The sequence below is a fragment of the Bubalus kerabau genome, chromosome 13, assembly GCF_029407905.1.
Source record: "Bubalus kerabau isolate K-KA32 ecotype Philippines breed swamp buffalo chromosome 13, PCC_UOA_SB_1v2, whole genome shotgun sequence".
Classification (NCBI taxonomy): domain Eukaryota; kingdom Metazoa; phylum Chordata; class Mammalia; order Artiodactyla; family Bovidae; genus Bubalus; species Bubalus kerabau.
Genome location: NC_073636.1, coordinates 25,817,808 through 25,843,402, shown reverse-complemented (window position 1 = coordinate 25,843,402; position 25,595 = coordinate 25,817,808). Strand labels below are relative to the sequence as shown.

Sequence of the window (25,595 nt, the reverse complement as noted above, 5' to 3'; positions counted from 1 at the left end):
TACTCAAATCAATACATTCTGACAGAAATACAGAGTTGTACACGACTGAGCAATTTAGCACACACACACACAATTTGTGGGCACTTTTGTTGTTGTTGTTCAGTTGCTAAGTGGTGTCTGACTCTTTGCGACCCCATGTACTGCAGCACGCCAGGCTTCTCTTTCCATCACTATTTCCATGAGTTTGCTCAAACTCACATCCATTGAGTCAGTGATGCCATCCAACCATCTCATCCTCTCAACCATCGCCCCTTTCTCTTGCCCTCAGTTTTCCCCAGCATCTTTTCCCAGGGTCTTTTCCAGTGAATCAGCTCTTTGCATCACGTGGCCAAAGTATTGGAGCTTCAACTTCAGCATCAGTCCTTCCAATGAATATTCAGGGTTGATTTCCTTTAGGATTGACTGTTTTGATCTCCTTGCTGTCCAAGAGACTCTCAAGAGTCTTCTCCAGTACCAGAGTTCAAAAGTGTCAATTCTTTAGCATTCAGCCTTCATTGTAGTCCAACTCTCGCATCCATACATGACTACTGGAAAAACCATAGCTTTGACTAGACAGACCTTTGTCAGCAAAGGTCCATGATGTCTCTGCTTTTTAATATACTGTCTAGGTTTGTCATAGCTTTTTTTCCAAGGAGCACGGATCTTTTAATTTCAAAAATTGGGCTCTTTTAGCTACCACTTAATAATGGGCTCCCAGAGGCCCTTTAAAACAACCTGTTTTGCATATGTTTAATTTTGACAAAGGTGAACAAAATAGTAAAATGATGAAGATATTTATTGATCTAATTAAAATAATCTTGAAGCTCCAAATTCAGACGAGCCTGGCCCGCCAGAGATGAATTAGTTCATTCCACCACAAAGAGTAGCTTATTTTTTTGGTTAAAATGGTAAATTTTCTTTATTTAAAAAATTTTTATCAGTATAGTTGCTTTATAGTGTTGTGTTAGTTTCTGCTGTGCAGCAAAGTGAATTGGCTGTACTTATATATATAAGCCCTCTGTGTTGGATTTCCTTCCCATTTACACCCCCTAGTGCAGCAAGTAGAGTCCCCTGTGCTATACAGTAGAGCTCTCATTAGTTACCTATTTTATACATCATATCAGTAGTGTATATGTGTCAGTCCCAATCTCCCAATTCATTCCATCCCTCCAAGTCCCCAAAGAGTAACTGAAGTCTCCAGTGCAATGCAAGCAAGCCCAGCTGCATATCTGCAGGATGTGGTCTGTTTGTTCTGAAATATTTTGTGACTTATGATTTTCATAAAAACTAGGACTTAGTTTAGAGTAATGCACACACTAAAATAGTTACCCCTTTCTCTTGTTTTTAAACATGAGATAATTTAAAATGGGAATTAATGAAAAACTATCTTTTACTGCCTTTTCATTAAAATATCTTTTCAGCTACAAGTATAAGTATTGGGTGTCATTCCTAAGATATATTAGGATGCACTGTTAATTTGTTAATTGTTTTTTTGGTCATAGTTGAGGGGCTGTGCTAAGCACATGAAAAGTACATTTTTTCTGTTTTCTTCTTTCCCTTATCCTTTCTCTCATTTATTTTCTTTTCTGCTCCATTGAACTTTTTTGAGTTGTCCAGACGTCCTTTACCCCATTAAAATGAAGAACAAGTTAATACATATAAAGTCAAACCCATGTGCATACCCATTTTTAAGTTCTGCAGTATAGCACTAATCAGTAAACTAAAGAGATTGGAAGAATATGACACAGAAATTAGTTGGACTAAAATTGGAGGACACTGAACTTCCGTAGTGGTCCAGTGGTTAAGACTCTGCACCAGGGCTGTATCCCTGGTCGAGGAGCTAAGATTCCACATATTGCACTGCATAGCCAAAAAGCTTAAAAAATAAATAAATAAAATTAGGGGATTTATTTTATTTATATAAATATATAAATATTTAGAGATAAAATACTTTTCGAGGTTTCTAAATTCATCAGTTGCTGCACTCTTCATTTAAAACATCGTTATGTCTCATAAGCTGGATATATTAAAATTTAGGATCATTTTTATAAAAGATACTTTACAAAACAATGAGCAAGGATAGATCAAAAATAAGTATATTACTCAAGAAGTATTACAAAAGTACTCAGAAGTGACATTGTAAAGGAATTCCTCATGTGTTTTTTTAATTCCTCTTTGAAGGTGATCGAATTATAAAAGTCAATGGAGAAAGTGTTATTGGAAAGACCTATTCTCAAGTAATTGCTTTAATCCAGAACAGGTAAGTCTTGGCATGATTAATTTTGGCCAAAGATGGGTTTTATAAATCAATGAAGAAAGTAGACTTAATACAATATTGTATTCCTATAAGAAGCTGATGTGATGTAAAGATAGGAAACCTTCCTTTAAAGTTGAAAATGCATTTGAAAGTTGCCAAGAGCATACTACCAGAGGATGGCGTATTTGGTGGCTTTGTTTTGGCAAATTTACTAGATTTGTAATTAAAATCCTTTTGAGCCTGAGAGGCATACATTTTATATTTGCCATTAAGTTTCTTACTTTTATTTGAAGTGATAATCAAATTTGTTTATAATATGTATATAAATACTTGCATATATAATTTATTTTAAAACTACTAAGATAACTTATCTTTAAATAGCTTACTGAATAATATTCTTGGCTCAAATTCATTTGTTTTAACAAAGACCACAAGAAATCATCTTTTAATCCACTTGTCTGCCTACGTTCTACAGAATAGGATTTTGAGTTTTAAAGGTAGAATAGTATTTATAGAGTGACTGACTGTAAAGATAATTTAGTCCAACTCTCTTTCTCTCTGTCACACACCTAGACTTTTTTTAAAAAATTACAAATACAGAAATCAAAAGCCAAAGAGGTTGGCATATTAAATTTCGATCGAGAATAAGCCATGATTCTACGAGGGTCTGATTTCCAGATCATCACAAGAGGTTCTACCCAGATTCAGATACAGTAACTTTTAGGTGACCTATTGCTTTATATTAGCCACACTCAGCTGTCTGTAATTAAATTGAAGTTGACTGTTTTCTGAAGACTTCTATCAAGCTCCTCTAACATGTCTAAAGCAGTTCATGCTATAATCTTACTTATTTACACAAGGCTCCTTGGTGATGTTAGTGGTAAAAAACCTGCCTGCCAATGCAGGAGATGTAAGAGATTCAGGTTCAATTCCTGGGTCGGAAAGATCCCCTGGAGAAGGAAATGGCATCCCACTCCAGCTTCTCCAGTGGGCTTCCCCAGTGGCTCAATGAGTAAGGAATTTGCCTGCAATGCAGGAGACACAAGAGACACAGATTCAATCCCTGGGTCAGGAAGATCCCTGGAGGAGGAAATGGCAACCCACTCCAGTATTCCTGCCTGGAAAATCCCATGGACAGAGGAGCCTGGCAGGCTACAGTCCATGGCATCACAGAGTCGGACATGACTGAGTGACTTAGCAACAACAATTTACACAAATGCCCTAATACGTTGTCACTTTTACAGTTGGGTGATCATGATTTATTGATTTCAGAGTATTCTTTTTACTATTGGATTCTAGGTGTTCCTGAGTGACACCTATTTGATCTTAAGTATTGAGGAAACCTGGGGACTGGTAAAGAATTGAAAGCCTCCTCCAGAGGCAGTGGGGAGATCTACCCAAATTTTCTTTTGGAAAATAATTTAGATCATGATAAATATAACTATGTTTTGTCAACCTATAATTTAAGAGTTTTCAGGATATTTCTTAACATGTCTTCTTTAAAAGTACCATTTTCCCAAAACAACCATAATTTAATCTTTGTTTTCCTCAAACTCCACATTAATTTTTTTTTTTTTTTTTTTTTTGGTTACTGATGCAGTTCATCTTTCACGATAATAACATTTTGGAATGACAGTCTTAATTTTTCACCAGTAAAGCAATTTGAAAAATTAAATAAATAAATAAAATGTTTTTTTTTTTCATGATCTTATTTTTCTTTTAAAAAATTGTGTTCCTTTTGTCTGCAGTTGGTAGCAAATGGATTAATGCAGCACAAAGCCATTGAGATTCTGCAGTGTATTAATGTAAAAATGTATCCTTGCAGAAGAATTTATCTAAGCATCAGTATGTATTTTCTACCAACTCTAAGTGTTGAAATTCAAGTACTTACATATTTTCTTAGTGGAATTTATTTGAACCTGTGGTTCTTACTGGTTTACTATTCTCTTTGCATTTATGAACCTAAAAATAAGGGTTCAAATAGAGACACCAGTAAATTATTAGATTTTCGGTTTTTTGTTGTTTGTTTCTTAATCTCATGATTGTATTGGGGGGAAATCTATCCGGTATTGTTAGGACAGATAATGAAGCCCTAGCTGGGGACAGCACCACTATCCTTGCATATCTCAATGTAATTCTGATATCACAGGACTTGGTATATTAATTTTTGCCTTTGAGCTGTTTTAAACCTAGAGAAACTTGTCTATTATTTCAACAGGACACTTGCAGTACCAAAATAAAATGAGACTTTGGGCTATTCCTATAAAAGCTCTAAATTAAATCATGGAGAAGAAAACAAATAGTTGAGATGCTATATGGTTTTTAAAGATAAGGCATCATTTTGATGGTTGTGATGGTGAACTCTTATTTCCTTCCCTTCTGAGGCCAAGAGGGAAAATTTCAAAATTAGGATGTTTAGTATTGCTTTAAAATGTTAAATTTGAGGGTTCTCTGATTATTTTCATGTTAATGGGTTTTTAACTTGATAAACAGACTATGTAGCAAAAATTTGTAATTTGTTCTGTGACCTGAGATAAAGGAATACATAATTATATATTGATGAGCTTTGTTCCAGGAATATTCAATATAAGTAATCTACTTGGTGTTTCTAAATTAGAAGCATATTGTAAAGAACACTTGACCAGTTCTGAATAGCTCAAACATACGTACATAATTATTATATACACATAAAAATTACTACTTTTCATTTTAATGATTTGGATTTAAAATAAAGATTTTTAAAATCTGCAAGTTAAACTCATAATCAACTTAAAAAATACCTGAGTTACCTCTTTTTTCCTTTATGTCCTTCTTGTATAATTTTTGCCTCCCCTAAAATAGTTTATGTATATTCAATTTCAGTGATACAACATTGGAACTTAGTGTTATGCCAAAAGATGAAGATATTCTCCAAGTGGTAAGTTTTATTTGTTCAAATATGTGGATTGTTTTATAGTTATGAATGTTAATAAAAATTCTCTAAAGATAGAGGTGAATTAGATTTTTTTTTAAAAGATTCTAAGGGGGAAAACCCTTAAACACTCTGTTTTTCTCTACACTTTACCAAAGAGAGAGAGACAGACAGACAGACCACTGTCAATTTGTTACAGTTAACCAACATGAGAATGTTTTATTAATTTCACAGTAAACTTGCTGTTGTCATTTGGAATGAGATTCCTAAAGAGTTTGTTTGCCCCACTGTTGTGTTCTAGATTATTCCTTTGACCAAAATCCAAACCTCAGAATGCAAGTATATATACCCAGGAATTAGACTTTTTAAAAAAAATTATAAAGTCAGAAGTTTTATGAAAGCCATTTCTTAATTTTTCAATAAGTATTACTGCTTATAAGTGAACTTACCAAACAGTTTTCAACAGTATTCATTCATTCCATTAGAAGGAATGTTCACAATGAGTACAGTCCACACCTTAAGGGAAAAATATGTTAACCTCTTAGAGAGGGAATGAAATTAGATAGCTGAAAACCTATAGCATTTGTCTTAAAATATCTTTCTCCTCTTGAGAAAGAAAACAAATTGAATGGAGTACTCAACTCCTTTATTAAACTTAGATACAAAAAAAGAAGACAAATTTTGTTCAGGAATACTTTTCCTCAATTGACTTTTGTAGTTCAGCAGAATAAAACAATTAGATTGGGGAAATAGTGGCTGCTGAAGTTTGTGGTTTTTAGAAAACTTCCTTTTAGAGAATTGTTATTGCTGTTTTGGAGAAGGCAATGGCAACCCACTCCAGCACTCTTGCCTGGAAAATCCCATGGATGGAGGAGCCTGGTAGGCTGCAGTCTATGGGGTCACTAAGAGTCGGACACGACTGAGCAACTTAGCAGCAGCAGCAGCATTGCTGTTTTACTCAGAACTAATGGAATCTTTGTGATAAGAATCAAAATAGGGATGTTTTTCATTTATAAGGCGTTAATTTGAACTTGGCTCAACCAAAGTCCTAAATAATCTTTGTAAACACTTAAAAAAAATATATTACTAAAGCTTATCCTAATAATTCCATTTAGGGAAGCCTGGTGTGCTGCAGTCCATGGGGTCGCAGAGTCGGACACGACTGAGCGACTGAACTGAACTGAACTGATTCGCTTACAACATAAAATATAATTAACCAAAATTCGTGGAGATCAACCTTGTGTTTTCAAGGCAGGCTGATTTCATTTTAAAATGGCAGTTTTGCTGATAAAAGATCATTCTTCTTAAGTGCACAGTTCTGTTGAGGTCAGGGGTGTCTGATCAAGGACGGATAACCATCCATGATGGTTTTCTTAATCAAGTGGAATTAGTTGCAGGGTTCCTACCCTGATCATTCAGCACAATGAAAGAGTAACAGTCATAACCATGGAAGGGAGTGAAGTCACTAGATTGAAAATAAAGAGGGGCTTATTCTCTAGGGCTCTACTTATGCAAAGGACCAGGAGGTGATACTTACAGGGTAGGGCAGACTTGACCTTGAACTGTTGCATTCTCCTGACTCAGAGATAGAGTGCTCTTCCGAAACAGAACTCTACTGAAGAGTCATCTTCAGTAGACTCTTTCCTTGCTAAGGTGAAGGCACTTGTGGGACTTTGTTAGAACAGTGAAAGAAACAGTTCATTTCAGAGTGGCTGGCAGTGAATAAACGCCAAGGGGAGGGACCAAGCACAGAATGATCATCCCAGCATGCTGTGTGGTTGATGCAGGGGATCGACAGTGCAATAATGTTCTAAGGATGTGATCAGTGGGAAGTTTAATTGATGAGTCTCCTTGTGTTTTATCTAAAGTAGAGGGAAACTACAAATTGTTGCACCACAGGGAAAAGTTGGTTCACTGGGCTGACCCAAGCACACAGATCTTCAAAGTTCCTCAGTAAAGGGTCCTGATATATTGTAACAGAAAAGTCATATTCTTATAACTTGTTTTATTTTAAGCATAAGAAATTAAAAGCCCAGGTGGTCCAGTGGTTAAGACTCCACCTTCCAATGCAGGAGGTGTGGGTTCCATCCCTAGTTGGGGGACCTAAGATCCCACATGCCTCACAGCCAAAAAACCAGAACATGAAACAACAGAAGCAGTATTGTAACAAATTAAACACAGACTAAAAATGGTCTACATCAGGAAATAAATAAATAAAAATTCTAAAAGAAAAGAAAGAATTAAAAGTCCATATCCTTGATAATAAAAGAGAACCTCACTTTTAAACCCAGTCTTCATTCAAATTTGCATGTCCTGTAATTTGTTAGGAAATTGAAGGAGTGTATATAGTTAATGTAGGTTATGCATTGTTCCCCAAAGAACATCAAAATGCAGAAACTTCTTTCCACATAAATGTTTTTAGCTAGGATATCTACAAGTGTCATTTTAAAAAGCTACTATAAAATCCAAAGAGAATCTGGGATTTAAAAAAACATATGTGAAAACAAGGGGCCTTCAGAAGTATTTATGTTGCTCTTAAATCTGTTAACTTAAAATACATGCTTGTAAAGATGTAGTTGTCCCTGTGAGGTTGAATAGTCATTGTAAAGAAAACATGAACATTTTTACAGCCACTGTAAGCATCATTCACCCAGGAGAAAGCTTGCTTTCTCAGTTTGCCTGTGTTTGCCTGGGTAACAGCAGGATGGGGTATCCATGAACTTTTGCTCCTCAAGTGATGTATAGACCGAGTGGTTCTAGAGGTCCTCAGCTCATCTTTGAGAGGTGATGTAGAAAATTTGATTTAAAACTTGCCTCACGGAAGGACTGGTATATAATAATAAATCTCATAATTTACAGAAGACAGTGATACAGAGTTGAAAAGCACAAAGTAAAAAAAAAAAGAAAAAAAAAAAGAAAAGCACCAAGTATTGGTAAAATTGAGAATTCTTCATCATGTTATTAAACTAGTGCTGGTAATAGTACTCCTTTACTTGGCAGCCTTGTTTTTTAAACATATCTAGATCCACAATATGTTTAGTTTTGTATTCATTTCAGTCGTCTTATGTAATGATATTTTAGACTATGATCATAATCTTAGACAAGTTCATATTTTTATGGTGATATTACAAAATAAAAAGCACTTCCTGTTGTACTTTTTAAAAAGTGAAATGATTGTGTTGCTGTCTCAGACATTGAATGAAATAGCCATCACCCATCAAGTCGCCTATCATAGTAGTAGTGTTAGTTGCTCAGTCGTGTCCAACTCTTTGCGACCCCATGGACTGCAGCCCACCTGGCTCCTCTGTCCATGGAATTCTCCAGGCGAGAATACTGGAGTGGGTTGCCATTTCCTCCTTTGGGCGATCTTCCGGACCCAGGGTTCGAACCTGGGTCTCCTACATTTCAGGCAGATTCTTTACCATCTGAGCCACCAGGGAAGTCCCTGAAGGGCAATACTAATGGGGAAAAAAAAATATGTCCTCAAATGGACCCATTGTAGGAGGGCTAGATCTGAGCATTCTTTTCCCTTCACACCTCAAGACATTTTGGTAAGCCTTTAGCACCATGGACTCAAAATTGAATTTTGAGTTGATCAGTTGTGCTGGCTCTGGAGATTCTCAGGTATGTCTGGTGTTTGACAAGGGCATTTGGAGCCTACTTCATGTTATTCTCTGTTAAACACAGCCGGGTTAAACAGCTTTTCTGGTGTAACAGGGAAGAAAGTGATGTACTAGGACTTGAACCCACGCAGGTCTGAGACTGTATATAGCCTGTAGTTGAAGCTAAACCACCGTTCCACACTGCCATTGGGTCCAGATGAAGGATTCCTGTGGCTGACATAGTCACACTGCCGAGCTGTCAGGATAACCAGTCTCTGGGCTCTGCATCCACTGCCCTAGTCACCACTCCACGAATATTGTGACATCCATTGAGAAATGTAATTTAACCGAAATTTTCCTTTAGATTTATCAGACGTACTTTCTAATCAAATAACTATTTATTATGTTCCACACTCAGTATAGTATTCGATTTAAAATTAGGTGTCCATTTGCCACATGAGCATCAGGGTGGTCCTGCTTTAGAATAGGGAAACAAGAACAGGAATTCTGGAAGGTTCTTTCATATTTTGAAAGTTTGAAGCAGTTACTTTCTTCTGCTTTTTTATCTTATTTTAAATATATTTTTAAAAAAGAATCTGCCTGCAATTTGGGAGACCCCGTTTCAATTCCTGGGTTGGGCAGATCCTCTGGAGAAAGGATAGGCTACCCACTCCAGTGTTCTTGGGCTTCCCTTGTGGCTCAGCTGGTAAAGAATCCGCCTGCTATACAGGAGACCCTGGTTCAATTCCTGGGTCAGGAAGATCTGCTGGAGAAGGGGTAGGCTACCCACTCCAGTATACTTGGGCTTCCCTCATGGCTCAGCTGGTAAAGAATCCGCCTGCACTGTGTGGAAGACCTGGGTTTGATTCCTGGGTTGGGGAGATCCCCTGGTGAAGGGAAAGGCTACCCACTCTAGTATTCTGAAGAATTCTGTGGACTGCATAGTCAGTCCATGGGGTCGCAAAGAGTTGGACACAACTGAGCGACTTTCACTTAAAATAATTATAAGAATATACATGCTTGTTAGAAAAGTTTCAAATGATTTTGAAAGGTATAAGCTGTCCACAACATCCCCTTCTCCCATGCCCCACTGTGACATATCTGGCATGTATTTGAAAATTATACAAACACGATAGGTGGTTATTTTTGCTTTTGTCATAGGTTCAGGTATTAAAATTAACAGATCAGCCTGTTAACAGTGAACTGGTAGGCAGGAATTTTAATCTTAGTAGCTTATTTATTCTGCACTCTTTTTGTTGGTTTGTTTTTATTATATACTAGGCAGTAAATACAGTATGGTAATAGTAATACTATAGTAATGGGTATGGTAAGTGACTTGGATGCAATTCTACTAAAACTGAACCGAAAGATTATTTTTGGATTATTTAGCTACTGTCAGGCACTGTACATATAATTAAGATCCAGACTGTTAACATTACATTTTATTTAACTCCTCTTTACAGTTCTAATGCCAAATGGAGACATTTGTAAGGCATCTTTCCTTACTCACCCCCCTCAACCCCTGCTTAGAGAACCCTTTGGATCTGTAGGCATGACAGGGTTGCTACTCTTCCGTTTTTATTAGATATGGCTTGAACTTTAACATTATAAACTTTTAAACTACCAAGCTACTATAAGATATAAAACTTAAGAACAAGGGTAAAGGAAATTCAAGAAAAAACATAGAGTGGTATTTAAAAGGACTAATGAAAAAAATTGGCCAGAGTTTTTTTTTTGGTCATATCCTGTTGAATTCCCAAGTGCTAATCAGTCTGAAAAAAATCTGAATATTGTCTAATTCCATCAAAACTTCTGGATATGTACTATGAAGTCTCCATTTGGACTTAAATGTAAAAGTAAAAGTGATTATGAGCCAAATATGCAATTCTTATGACATTGGTCTCAAAAATTTCTGGGCCATGCCATGGATGGTTGTTGTTGTTCAGTTGCTAAGTTATGTCCGACCCTTTGCGACCCTTTGGACTGCAGCATGCCAGGCTCTTCTGTCTCCCAGAGTCTGCTCAAATTCATGTCATTACAGACAAACTTATTAATACAGGATGATTTTGACATCATTATAACAGAATATAATTATACAAAAACTATATAAACGAATATCATTAGATAAAGAATACTTTAAGTGATATTTTGTTCTGTTTAATTGGTGCCTGTTGACAATTCAGAGATTCCCAATGGGCAGTTAAAACGTTGAAATGTCTGACCGTGACGTCTCAGTGAGAGACTTACTTTCTGACTCACGAGAAAGCACGCCACAGTCACAGCTATGAGCAAGTTATAGAGTTTTAAATTCTGTTTTCAGAATGGGAAACTTAATCAGTGGGTTCCATGTTCACCTGGAAGAGCTGAATGCTGTAATCCACCCCAGTGTTTGCCCAAGCCCTGGCTAAAGCTTTCCTTAGTAGGCTGTTTTCCAGAAGAAAACCTAATGGCATTATGGGAGAAGAGGACTCCTTACAATGCTTATTATCTGTTCCTAGTTTACTCCCCTAGCTTATCATGGAGCTAATTTCTGTCTGTTCCACACCTCTTAGCATAGCCATTGAAGTTTATTCTCATGACTTACCTGGAACACGTACTAAGCGACAATGGCCTTAGAGTACTGCTGATTTCCCCAGGAATGTTAATTGAATGTATTGGTTTCCAAACTTTGTGAGAATGAGAAACATTTAAATAGATAACGATCTTTTTCAGTATCCATGAAATGAGAGACTATGTGAGGAAATTCAATACTACTACTGAATAAATTCATATTTTAGTTGTCTCAAGCATATTTGCTTACATTAGACAATAGTACTGTATCTGTAAGATATTCTGTTTAGTCAGTCCACTGGTGTTGTGGACCCATACGCATGGTCCATGTGTATGTATTTTAAGGACCCCTTTGCCATCACTTTACCCAGAAGTGGGGACCCATGAATATAGACGGTTTAGGAATTTTAGCATTATCTAAAGTATGTCTGAGTGAACTCCGGGAGTTGGTGATAGACAGGGAGGCCTGGCGTGCTGCGATTCATGGGGTCGCAAAGAGTCGGACACGACTGAGCGACTGAACTGAACTGAACTGAAAGTATGTCAAATACCTTTTCAAGTATTTAATATTGGTTGACCACAAAGTTTATTTTGGCCAACCCAATAGTTCTGGTCATATACTTCTATTATTAAAAGATAATACTCCTCCCCAAATTTGAATAAAGGAGATATGTCTAAATTATTAGTTCTAGAGCAGCATTTCTTAGCCGAAATTCAAATTGTGTAAAAACCCCCAGGAAAAAAAATGGGTTCCATGGCCAAATAAATTTGTAACTTTATGTTGAGTTTTACAGCGTATGTTAATGTAGTAGAAGTTTTGAGAAGTCACGAAACCCATCAGCCAACCTTTACTTCGTCGAGCATAGGGAATACAGCCTTTCAGGTGATGTTTCATAAAGCTGCACACACACATGCTCTGGAAACACTGAACCAGACAGCACACTCATCTGCACAGTTTTCCTGTCATGAAACAGTATCAGTGCGACTGTAATCAGCATGAAAAAGATAGGCTTATTACATCAGTGGCAAATGCCCAGAGTGTCTATTTGGATTGACTGTTTTCATACCTTTACAGTATTATGGTATGCATGTTTTCTTCCATCTACTTGGCTTTCATTTCTCACGGTCTCCTGGTTCAGAGTCTATAGTATTCATTATACATGAAAAAGAATTACTCTGGAAGCAGTATTTTTTCATGTCCACTAAGTAGTTATTTTTCTAAGCGAATCAAACAGGACAAAAGGGACAGAGTGGAAAGATCTTAATTTTTGAGGGAAACCCACTTAACCCAACAGTCGTTCTTTCATTCCAAAGTCCTAGTGTCAAGGCAGCGGCAGTCAGCTGACAGCTGGTGGTTGTGCTCCGATTTACAGGGGAAGGAGGAGGTTGTACTATTTTAAATGCATAATAGAGCATTCGTTTCGTCATCTGGAAGCAGAGATGGAAGAAGCTCAGGGGAACTGAGAGGCATCAATGTTGTTCCGGTGGAAGGGAAGCTTCCTAGCACATTATCAGACAGCAGCGCAGATCGAAGAAAATATCTGTCAGGAATGCATGTTACCAGATGTATTTTGCTTTCAAGAATGGTAGACAAATCAAATCAGAGCCAGATAAAAGCCTGAGAAAAAGATGCTCAGACGGAAACTCAAGTTAATCTTTATGCCTCACTGCCCTTTACTTCTCTTGGTACCTTCCAGAGGATTCAATATAGATGTATTTTTAGCTTGCTGTTTTCCAGCATCAATATGACAACATGATTCTGTCTTTATGTCAGTAAGCAGCTTCTACTATGTTTTCCTATTTTCTGCTAGCTACAATTTACAAAGGATGTCACAGCTCTGGTAAGAACTGCACAGAAGCCATTTCCTTGCTTTTTAAGTCATGTTTTGTAGAAATTTGTAATAAGCCATTCTATTAAAACTGTCAGTTTGCTTAGAGGAATCTCTTCGTGGTGTTAATCTTACTAATTTGCAGAATGTGTTTGTGATACATTGTTTTCTTTATTATTTTTTTCTTTTTATGTTTGATTTTTGTATCTTGTGCGTAACTGGTGTTAAAACATAACATTTATCTGCATCCCTGTATATTTTTGAAGCATCTCACCTTCTCTCCTTTCCTAGTACTTTGCTGTTACGTTATGTTATGTTTGTGGCTGCACTTGAGCTTTGCAAGCTGTCTAATGCAAAGACAGGAGATAGTTTTGAATTAAGCTTGTTTTGATTAGGGAAGGATATGTAACATGACACCACACCTAACTAGCTCAGCTGTTGAACATAATTCTGAGTTACCTTAATTAGCTCTGTTTTGTAGAGTCTCTGTATTTAATTTGTTGCTTTTAAGTTTTTAAAAATATTCCCAGATAATTTCATAAATAGTTGATTTAAAAAAATTGGAACTGCATGCTTGCCTGTTCATAATAGAGAAATGTCTCCTTAAAACAGGTAAAAGAGACCAAATAAATTTGTACAATATGATTTTGCATGAGTGTAAAATAAAAAATATAAATTATATACAGGAAGATGAATTACCTTTATTCATATTTTATGCCTTTAATATGTGCGTATTCTCTATTTGAAAAATTTTAATAGTTAACATGGCTGTTGGAGGACCTAATTTATCAAAATGGATTATTTTTAGCAATTCAGCAGTTATTAATTGGCAAGACAATGTTCTATATATTATTTATCATAGCAGTAGTGCCTAGAGTAAAGATGTATTTGGTGAAGATTTTTAATATTTTCACCTTCACTCTGGCAAAAGATCAGGTTCTTCTTTTGCTATGAGATTTATTAGGCAGCCATTTAACCTGCCAACTGCTGGGGGAAAAAAATAAATAAATAAATAAAACTTAACAGGGGAAATTTTTGAAAGCAAGATGTCCATATCTAATTATGGCGGGTGGAATGGATAGAATTTGATGTGTTTCAGATCTTTTGAGAAAATAGGCAATTTTAATTTATATTTTTTGCAAATTCTACAATTTATTTGCTTTCTGAGAGACTAGCTGAATTTGTGGAGCCCCCTTACATTGTGTCTGCATGCATGCTTTAGCGAATGCCACTCGGGAACAAGGCAGGGCACTGTAAAATAAGAGTATATCGCAAGATTGGAAATGTGTTCCTTTGATGAGTTTGAAGTGACCCATTTCTCTCCTCTCCATATAGGCGTATTCTCAAGATGCCTACCTGAAAGGCAATGAAGCCTACAGCGGCAATGCCCGCAACATCCCTGAGCCCCCACCAGTCTGCTACCCCTGGCCGTCATCCGCCCCTCCCGCCATGGCACAGCCCCCTGAACCACCTCCTCCAGACTCCACAGCAAGCAAACCGCAGACTAGCCCCCCAGTATTGACGCAGCCCGGCAGGGCCTACAGGATGGAAATCCAAGTGCCTCCGTCACCACCAGAGGTGGCCAAGTCCAACACAGCAGTGTGTGTCTGCAATGAGAGTGTGAGGACCGTCATTGTACCTTCTGAGAAGGTTGTAGATTTATTATCTAACAGAAGCAACCACACAGTTCCCGCTCACAGAACTGAGGAAGTGAGGTATGGCCGAAACGAACAGCCCTCTTTCAAAACAGCGACGAGAACCACCTCACCGCCATCCTCAGTTCCCACTGCCCATCTCATCCACCAGCCCGGCTCCAGGTCATTGGAACCTTCTGGCATTTTACTTAAATCTGGCCACTACGGCGGACACTCAGAAGGTCTGGTGAGCAGATCTCCAGCTGTGGAGTCTCCTTCCATAACTGTCAACCACTACTCTCCCAACTCCCATCAGCACATAGACTGGAAAAACTATAAAACTTACAAAGAGTATATTGATAACCGGCGCTTGCACATGGGCTGTCGGACCATTCAAGAAAGGTTAGATAGTTTAAGAGCCGCCTCTCAGAGCACAGCGGATTATAACCAGGTGGTGCTGAACCGCGCTGCTCTGCAGGTACGGCGTCGGAGCACCTCTCAGGACCGAGTGCCCCAGTCCATCCAGGTCCGGCAGCGCAGCGTGTCCCAGGAGAGGCTGGAGGACTCTGTGTTGATGATGTATTGTCCGAGGAGTGCCTCTCAAGGCGCGCTGACATCTCCTTCTATTAGTTTTAGTAACCACAGAACTCGTTCGTGGGATTACATCGAGGGACAGGGTGAAACCTCGGAAAACGTCCATTCTGAATGTCCACCGCCGGATGCAAATGGTGAACGAAAGCAGACTTACAAGTGGAGTGGGTTCACCGAACAGGACGATCGGCGAGGTATTTACGAGAGACCCAGGCAGCAAGAAATTCACAAATCTTTCCGAGGCTCCAATTTTACAGTGGCTCCCAGTGTGGTGAATTCTGACAGCAGGAGAGTGAGCAGCAGAATCGGGGGATCAGTGTCTCAGCTTAAAAAAATTCCAGCAGATCTAAAACCCCTGCAGCCCAGCAGAAATTTTCAAACTACTTGTGGAATGTCCCAGCCTCGAGGGATTTCCCAAGACAGGTCACCTCTTGGAAAAGTCCGAAGTAACTCTCTGAAAGCGCCTTCTACGCATGTCGCGAAACCGCCCTCCAGCCAGAACTCATTTCTTTCTATCAAAGACCAAAGACCAGTAAATCACTTGCATCAAAACAGTTTATTGAATCAGCAGACGTGGTTACGGACTGAAAGTGCCCCCGATCACCAAGTGGACACTGGGAAGCCCCCCTCTCTTTCCGGAGCCTCTGTTAAGCCCCCGGCTCTGGCAAGTGAGAATGCTAGCACTCCAGATTTTGAGTTATCCGTCACTCAGAGGAATCAAGATTTAAATGTACAAGAGGTGGAAATTCAGCAATCGAATGCTGTAGATAATAAAGAAACTGTCATCCTAAGAGAAAAACCTCCGTCTGGTCGCCAGACACCGCAGCCTTTAAGGCATCAGTCTTACATCTTAGCAGTGAGTGACCAGGAGACAGGCTCAGACACCACCTGCTGGCTGCCTAATGATGCTCGCCGGGAGGTCCATATAAAAAGGATGGAGGAGAGGAAGGCCTCAAGTACCACTCCACCCGGTGATTCCTTGGCTTCCATCCCATTTATAGGTGAGCTCACCTCATAGTTGTTGGTTAACATGTCAAATATGTCACAAATCTTTCCAGCAAAGTATTTCTAGTTTCCAGGAATTTTACTCTGATCTTGAAATACTTGTTCTGAATTTTCTACACTCTGCTAAAAACCAGAGCCATAAGCTTTTTTTTTTTTTTTTTAAGTATTTTTATTTATTTATTTAGGCTGCACCTCACAGCATGAGGAATCTTAGTCCCCTGACCAGGAATCAAACTCGTGCCCCCTGCAGTGGAAAGGGCAGAGTCTTAACCACTGGACTCCCAGGGAAGTCCCCAGAGCCATAAGCTTTTACTCTCAAAAATTATTTCTAGCATCAATTTTCCTTTTTTTTTTATTTTAAACTTTGCATACCCAATACCCACTGTTAATCTTCATTTTGATGAAACATATCCCTACCATCTGGGGAGACTCAGCAAACCAAATTGTGCTTGGTTGTTGATTCAGCTGAAACCATAGCCAAGTAGAACAGTTTGGATCACCAGCAATCAACCTTTCATCATCAGTGCTTTTTACTTTCTGAAGCTGATTTCTGTATAAATTTTAATTCATGGGCCGACTGAAAAGACCTCTTTGTTGCTAAATTACTGTCTTAGAATAAATCCTGGAATAGATGGGGAGAAATTACTTAAATGACAAGCCTGTACCCTGATCTAGAACATCTATCATGTTCACTGAGGCTTTAGACTGCTCCCACACGCCCCAAGTATATTATCCACGCAGCAACCAGTACGTTTTTAAAAACATAGATCCTTTCACTCCCGATCAGAACCCTGGTTTAGCTTCCTATGTTACTCAGAATAGAATCCAAAATCCTATGGCAGGCTAGGCCCTCCGTGATCTGCCCTACAACCACACTGCACCTCGCTGCCCCACCTCCCATTTTCCGCTCATCCCATCTTCACACATGCCAGCCACCTAGCAGCCCTAGAACACACCAAGCACACCCTGCTTCAGGGCCCTGGCACCAGTTCCCAGCCCTGGAATGCATTCCAGATATATTCACAAGGCTGTCTCTCTCTCAGTACATTTGGGCCTCTGCTCAGACATTACCTTATCAAAGCAGCCTTTCCAGACCAGCCTATCTGAAATACACACAGAACCTGACATACACTATGTCCTTAAGCTACTGTATTTATCTTTATACCACTTGTTTCCACTTGACATTGTACTTTTTTTTTTATTACATCTTTCTCTGCAGGTCTAAAGCCTAAACTTTGTGAGAGCCAGGATTTTAGATCTTTTTATTCACATCTTTGTCCTTAATGTCTGGAACCACTGCCTGGCGTAGAGAAGGGACTCAATAAATATTTGTTGAAATACCAGATGAATGATAATTTTCAGATGATAGTTTAAATGTATAGCAAAACAAAACAAACTTTTATCATGTCTAAGATACCATCTGCTAACAAGATTTTCGTGTATGTCCGTTAGTATTATCCTCATGTAATAAATGAGAAACTTAAGCTATGGAGAGGTTAAATAACTTGCCCAAAGTCACACAGTTAATAAGCAATAAATAACTTGCCCAAAGCCACACAGTTAATAAGCAGTAGAGACTTCGCTGATTCAGCCTCATCTCAGGGCATAACTCCAGAGGGCATCATTTGTACAGAGTGCATTGTGAAGAGCGTCCTCTGGAGGTCTGTGATGCAAGCCTTGCTTTGAGCCAAGGTCATACTCTTCTTCAGTGGGTAGGTTCAGGAAGAGTTTGCCATGATTTGGTAATACAATGTGGTTCTCTTTGAGTGCTATTTCAGAATTCTTCTTTTCTAGAGAAATTTTTTAAAGCTCTTGCACTGTTGGACTGTCATGTGACACTATCAGAATCAACTTTTTAAAAAAAATTCCATATAACTCACATTTTAAAAATATATATGACATATTCAAGTTGTAAACATTGTAGGGAATCTCAGCCTCAATTCTGCTCATATTTATATCTGTAACCTTAAGGCCAACCCCCCCAAATAGCAGAATTTTATTGTAGATGAAATGGTATAAAAATGATTGTTTTATGATTTTTTTTTAAACAAAAAAAAAAAACCCTGCTGTATTTCACAGGCCTGTGAGACCAGAATAATAGCATTATATTTGTTCCTACTTAATAAGAATAATACAATCCAATTATAATAATAAAAAGTTTGCTAGTTACATCTGTTAATATTTCTTCCTAGTTATTACTAGGTATAGGAATAAACCAAAAGGTCACTTATGTTATTAAAGAGAACTTTGGCTAAAATATAAAACAAAAATCTATTTAATTGTACATGCATATAAAGATTTAGAAAAATGATTAAAAGAGACCATTTTGTTTGTTCATTATAAAATAAAAATGCTCACTAATTATTTCTGAATCAAATTCTACTTCAAGTACTTATTTCAATCTCTTTTATAGTTCCCAGTGAATGACATCTTTTGTTTTATGAATCATGACTTAAAAGTCCCATAATACAGAAATGACTTTGCTGCTGCTACTGCTGCTAAGTCGCTTCAGTCGTGTCCGACTCTGTGCGACCCCATAGATGGCAGCCCACCAGGCTCCCCCATCCCTGGGATCTCCAGGCCAGAATTACTGGAGTGGGTTGCTATTTCCTTCTCCAATGCGTGAAAGTGAAAAGTGAAAGTAAAGTCGCTCAGTCGTGTCCGACTCTTAGCGACCCCATGGACTGCAGCCCACCAGGCTCCTCCATCCATGGGATTTTCCAGGCAAGAGTACTGGAGTGGGGTGCCATTGCCTTCTCCGAGAAATGACTTTATAAGCCATTTATTTCTTATATGCCTCCCAGAACCTAAATGTACTGCATATGATTACTCTTGTATGTCATTTGATCAGCACCCATGGAAAAGGGTAGAATAAAGAACTGAGATATGAACACAGAATTGATTTCACTGTTTCGGATATAAACTGGATTTTTACATGGATGTAAGCATTCTTAAGTACCAAAATTTAATATTGAAATCCTTTTATATTGTTGAGCTTCAGAGTTTTATCTGACCAATAGGTCTTTTTTTTTTTTTTTTTTTAAATTTTTAGCCACATCCCATGGCATATGGGACCTTAGTTCCCCAACCAAGGATCAAACCCACTCCCTCTGCACTGGAAGGCAGAGTCTTAACCACTGGACTTCTGGGGAAGGCCCAGTGTTTGTCTTTCCAATCTAGCTATTTTTTAAAATGTATGTCTTACTAGGATAGACACCAGCATTGAAATGGAGTAAAAGAGACCATTTGCAATGTTTCTCAAAGTATTTTCTGGGAACACTAATTCCATTTGATAAAGGCAGGGGGAGGGGGTGTGAAGATTAGTGATCAAATAAATTGAGAAATGCTGAGTTTTAAAAATTAAATTTGTCTATCATAGAACTCTCAGGATCATGAATGTACTCCTTATATCTTATGAGTTTTCTAGGCAGGATATGGAGAAGGCAATGGCACCCCACTCCAGTACTCTTGCCTGGAAAATCCCATGGACGGAGGAGCCTGATAGGCTGCAGTCCATGGGGTCGCTAAGAGTCGGACACGACTGAGCGACTTCACTTTGACTTTTCACTTTCATGCACTGGAGAAGGAAATGGCAACCCACTCCAGTGTTCTTGCCTGGTGGGCTGCCGTCTATGGGGTTGCACAGAGTCAGACACGACTGAAGCGACTTAGCAGCAGCAGCAGGCAGAATATAGTACAATTTGTCTCAGAAGTATTTGACCATGAATCCTTTCTTTTATTTAGAGCATTTCAGTTTAGTGTACCATAAAACATACTTTGGAGAATGTTGGACTATGCTTTGTGCTTTTTATGAAACATTAAATTAGAAGGAAAAAAAAGAATTAAGGCTTGCTTTTGTAGCATCACACTCCAGAGTCTTAATAGTCTGTGATTTTAATAATTGTTTTTGTTACTTGAAAGCATTATAACCAATGCAAATAAATAGGTGCTTTGGCTTTATTTCCCAAAATATCAGAGAATGGAGCCAACTCATTTACTTTGTTGTCTGTGTAATACAGAGATAATGAAACATCTTGCAGAAAGAAAAATTTCCAGCATTTTGTTATACATTTAACATCTAATAGTCTTCTGGGGTCACAAGACTTAGAAAAATGAAGAGAATAAAGCACTTTGTTTTTAAATTAGGAAGATCAGTCATTAGCAGTATTTTGTTTATACCTACTCACACCCTTGTGGCTCAGCTGGTAAAGAATCCACCTGCAATGTGGGAGACCTGGGTTCATCCCCTGGGTTGGGAAGATGCCCTGGAGAAGGGAAAGGCTACCAACTCCAGTATTCTGGTCTGGAGAATTCCATGGGATGTATAGTCTATGGGGTTGCAAATTGGACACGACTGAGCGACTTTCACTTTCACTATACACACATGCCCTGTAAAGCTTCAAAGTATGTCCTGAAAATAAAGTTCAACGCCTGTCACAAGTAAACACAAAATACAAAATGAATAATGAGTTCCTAAGTAGTTTGTTCTTTAGTAGCAAGTATTACGGTATATTCTCCAATCTTGATTTTTTTTTTCTATTTTTTAATTGGAGGATAATTGCTTCAAAATGTTTTCTTAGTTCATGCTGTACATCTACATGAATCAGCTATATGTATACATATATTCCCTCCCTCTGTTCTGAGCCTCCCTCCCACCCCCTCACCCCACCCCTCTAGGTCATCATACTACTACTCATAACTATTAATATAAAAAAGCCAGTTGTATTACCCACTTCAAATTCATCTAAAATTTGTACTCCCCTCATTTTTGCCACATTTTAAATGTTTTCTCTTGTTCCTCTCACCCCAGAGTTGGCCAGTATGTGTGTACCAAATTAGGGTTAGCCTAAAAATTGAATTTGGTTGATACAGCCTTGTTGACACTGGCATTGAAAGCCAATTCAGAAATCTTAGAGCTTGTAGGATAGAGCTGGATCACAACGTTGTTCTTTACAGCATCGAACTTTACTTCCATCACCAGTCATCCACAGCTGGGCGTTGTTTTTGCTTTGGCTTTGTCTCTTCATTCTTTCTGGAGTTATTTCTCCACTGATCTCCAGTCGCATATTGGGCACCTACTGGCCTGGGGGGTTCATCTTTCAGTGTCATATCTTTTTGCCTTTTTATATCGTTAATGGGATTCTCAAGGCAAGAATACTGAAGTGGTTTGCCGTTTTCTTCTCCAGTTCAGGAGAACTTAGTTATCTGAAATTTACCCAAAAGGCATGGGCCTGGGTGACTAAACAATAATTTTGAATTTAATATTCACTCTTTTTAGCTCAGATTTCCCAAGTTTGAGTTGGCATCTTCTTACTAGATAAATTTATGTGTTTCAAGTGTAGCAAAACTGCTCACCACAGAATAATTTTAGATGTTCATTTATCTTCCTTTTGGTAGTAGTGTTGGCTTTTATCCTGAAATATTTCAGACTGATCTATAGCATACCTTATAGAATACTATGCTTATTTACTTAGGGAAATAAAAATTTTTTTAAACTTTGTACTTATAAAAATTATAGAATCGTTTCCCTCAATCAGATTTTCTGGGTTTTCAGCTAGTTCCTTTAATATTGAAAGTAGATCCAATAATAACTGCACTCTCAGTCGGGTCTGTCAGTTTTTAAAATAAATTCAAACCTCAGAAGCCCCCTAAGAAATCTCTGGCTTATGAAAGCCCCTAAGTATTTTATGTTCTTACATAAATTAAACAGATAATTTTACCCCTATTGTGGATTTATTGTTGTAGTCCTCTTGAGCTATAAATGACCCTTCTGATAATCCTAGCCCAATTTCTTTATAGGGAATGAATTTAATATCCAGAGGAATTAAGGAGCTTTCACAAAGTCCAGCAAAATAGGATCTAAATCCTTTGACCCACAGCTCAGTCTTCCCCATTCCTAACAGCTGGCTTATTCTTTGTGCTAAAATTAATCATCCTAAAGATAAATTTGTGAAATTGGTGCCTAATATATATTAAATTATTTTAAGGTAAATGTTAGATTCCTTGAAATTAGTGTTTCCAGCATTCGTCAGCTGGCAAGCTGGGTCATCTTTCATACACACACGCCTCTCACATACACACAAACATGCTGCTTTTATAGTTTAGGTTTTGAATACCTGTGAACTTTGGTATCTTGATCAGTTTGGTGAAAGTATTAATTGTTTGGTGAAAGTGTTAGTCGTGTCTGACTCTTTGTGACTCCATGGACTGTAGCCTCAGTCCATGGAATTTTCCAGGCAAGAATACTGGAGTGGGTTGCCATTTCTTTCTCCAGGAGATATTCCTGACCCAGAGATAGAACCCAGGCCTCCTGCATTGCAGGCAGATTCTTTACCATCTGAGACATCAGGGAATTCTCTTAATCATTTGGTAGAAGCAAACAATTTAATTTTGGGTAAAAGCAACTCATTTGATTTCTTAGATCATATTCTTGGAATTCTTTGGAATTACTAGAGTAGAAACTGTGTGAGTAGACTTTTAACAGATGACTCTTTCATTCACTGTTATTGCTGTGGTTGTGTTCAGATCTCTGGTTCTTTTAACACTGGGTACCAGTGATTAGTTCTGTCATTGTTATCATTAATGATGATGCCATTTAACATCCCAATATTTATTTTCATTTTATCTTATAGATGAACCTACCAGCCCTAGCATCGATCACGACATTTCTCACATCCCCGCCTCTGCGGTCATCTCTGCCTCCACCTCCCAGGTACCCTCCATAGCAACGGTCCCTCCCAGCCTCACAACTTCAGCTCCATTAATCCGACGTCAGCTCTCCCATGACCAGGGTATGTTTCATTGAGTAGTTACGTGAATTGTCTCACGTTCTCAGTTTTCCACTTAGGGTACTGTGGTGATCTTCTCGCTGTGAAAAAAGAATCTGGAAACTACTTGCACATATCTGAATGTTGGGTTTTACTTGCAGAATCTGTTGGACCTCCCAGCCTGGATGCCCAGCCCAGCTCAAAGACAGAACGATCCAAATCATATGATGAGGGCCTGGATGATTACAGAGAAGATGCAAAACTGTAAGTCTCAAGCGTGTTGTTTTAAATGCCTGTTAGTGGGTGCTCAGTATGCCCTTGACATATAAATACTGAATTTACTGATGTATTTTCTAACTTCAACATTAGAGATGCAAATAAAAAATAAAAATTGTTACGTGATAATACATTCAATTGAATTTTTTTAAAAAGTATTTAAAAATCAGTAATACAATTGTATTTTATGATACAAAAATACACATAAAATTATTCCTGCTTTAGACCTCTAGTCACGCAGTCCTATTCTCAGACAGAGCTATTCTATCTTTTATGTAATTCCAGAGCTATTCCTTGTGTAAAATCATACACATTTGCATATGCTTATATACATTCATGTGTGTATTCTAATTATTTTTATAAACAAATGATATGTGCTCTACACACGGATCTTGGAGAGCTTTCAGTGTGTGTATTCCTGGCTCATTCTTTTTCATGATTGTTTAATTTTCCACTGAGGAGTTACACTGTAATATATTTAATTGGTATTCTGTATTCTATTAGTAGACATTTCGATGGTCAAATCTTATGCCACAGCAAATAATCCTTCGTAGACTATATTTATACATAGTTCATTTAGCATATATGTGTGTGTGTACAGTTAGAAAAAGGATTGTTATATCAAAGGGTGAGTATATTTTTTACTCCAAAATTTATTGCCAGTTGCTGTCCAGTTTGCTCTTCCTAGACTAGCTGCCTTAGGGAGTGTGTAAGGTGTGGCCAGGGCAGTGGCAGTGACTGGCAGGGATTATTCTTACTATGCGGAATGCGATGTATAAGCCAGCTTCGCCTTTACTCTCCCTTACACAAAGATATCGGTAACAGCCTCGTTTCACAGTCAGCTTTACCTTATCCCAGCTGCACTCTGCTTCCTGCAAAGATGGTGGGACTGAGAGGAAAGGACCATGCCATCTTCAGTCACACATTAAAATCCTGTGCTCCTTAAATGAATTTTGAATTACAACACAAAACAGCTTTGTCCCGTGAACTTAACCTGTTTTGAATAATCAGTGTGAACCTGTCCTCCGAAGCTCTAAGCTTTTTTAGTGGCTTTCAGAGTTGTTCTCTGTACTGAAACATCCAGAATAGGGTCGGAGGGAAGAGCGGTGGCCGTGACCAGTCCTGATAATGTGCTTGCTGCCACCATGTCCACAAGCTGGATGAATGTGCACGGGCTGGTCTCTCTGGCCACTGATGGTAGCCACGGACTGCTCACTATTGACAGTGTGGAAATCCTTAGTAGAGCATTATAGCTACGGGTAACTAATAACATAAAGCCCAATGCTTAGTCTAAGTAGCTTTTTCTTTGATCTAAAAAACCCAAGAAAACAAAATCTCACCTTTTATACAGAGATGGTTTTAACTTACAGTTTAAGAAAGCTCTGTCACTGAATCGAAAGTTTAAGTACTTATAAAATTGGCTCTTTTTCCTTACTTGATTGAACCCTGAACACTTAACATGGTAAAAATGAAAGGTCATCTTATTAATGAAAGAGTAGTTGTAATAGTCAAATTACTTTTACATCTTTAAGTTATTTTTATGAACTTATTACAAATATTGATAGATTTCTTTTCCAACAGGTCTTTTAAACATGTATCTAGCCTGAAGGGAATCAAGGTAGGTAGTCAATATTTTTAAAATACAAGCAAATGATAAATGTTTCTATTAACTTTAATTTACTTTAGCTCTTCATAGAGAATTGTTTACCATTGGGTATTTTATATTTAAGTGTCATAAGCCTTTATTCTGTAAGCTTCAAGTGCATTTGGACAATTGCCTTCTAAGTTGTGATTTATAAACGTATTCATCAACTATATAATACTTCACATGCATTGTGCTGATTTTCTTATTTTATTGATACAAGTTTATGGACAGGTCTCTGACTGTCCAGCAGGATGTTTGTTTTTCTGTCCTCAACATTACTTCACTCAGCCACCACCCCCTCAATGCAGTCCACCCCATCCACTGTTATCTACCCTCCCCTCATACCTTTGCCTAAAAGTTGTTAGACAGGAATTTTGTTATTTTGCCTTCTTCAAAAACATTAGCGTCTTCACTTATACTCACACTTTCTGCCTTCCTTATCCTTATCTTAATAAATACCTATACCTATTTTTTTTAATTTATTTTTATTTATCTGGCTGCTTCGGGTCTCAGTTGTAGCACTCAGGATCGTCACTGCATCATGTGGAG

The 25,595-nt window shown here is 38.0% G+C and overlaps 1 protein-coding gene across 6 annotated transcripts in view; it reads left to right on the top strand.

Moving 5' to 3' along the window:
• ARHGAP21 (Rho GTPase activating protein 21) overlaps window positions 1-25,595 on the top strand; it is a 131,030-nt gene that overhangs the window by 85,523 nt on the left and 19,912 nt on the right. For 5 of the 6 annotated variants that reach the window (XM_055543824.1, XM_055543828.1, XM_055543826.1 and 2 more), the window contains 7 exons: window positions 2,161-2,239; window positions 5,099-5,153; window positions 13,111-13,140; window positions 14,464-16,354; window positions 22,991-23,149; window positions 23,287-23,389; window positions 24,983-25,019. In XM_055543824.1, coding sequence (XP_055399799.1) covers window positions 2,161-2,239; window positions 5,099-5,153; window positions 13,111-13,140; window positions 14,464-16,354; window positions 22,991-23,149; window positions 23,287-23,389; window positions 24,983-25,019 — 2,354 coding nt within the window. The remainder of the gene's footprint in view (window positions 1-2,160; window positions 2,240-5,098; window positions 5,154-13,110; window positions 13,141-14,463; window positions 16,355-22,990; window positions 23,150-23,286; window positions 23,390-24,982; window positions 25,020-25,595) is intronic. The other variant, XM_055543829.1, reaches the window with a different exon arrangement.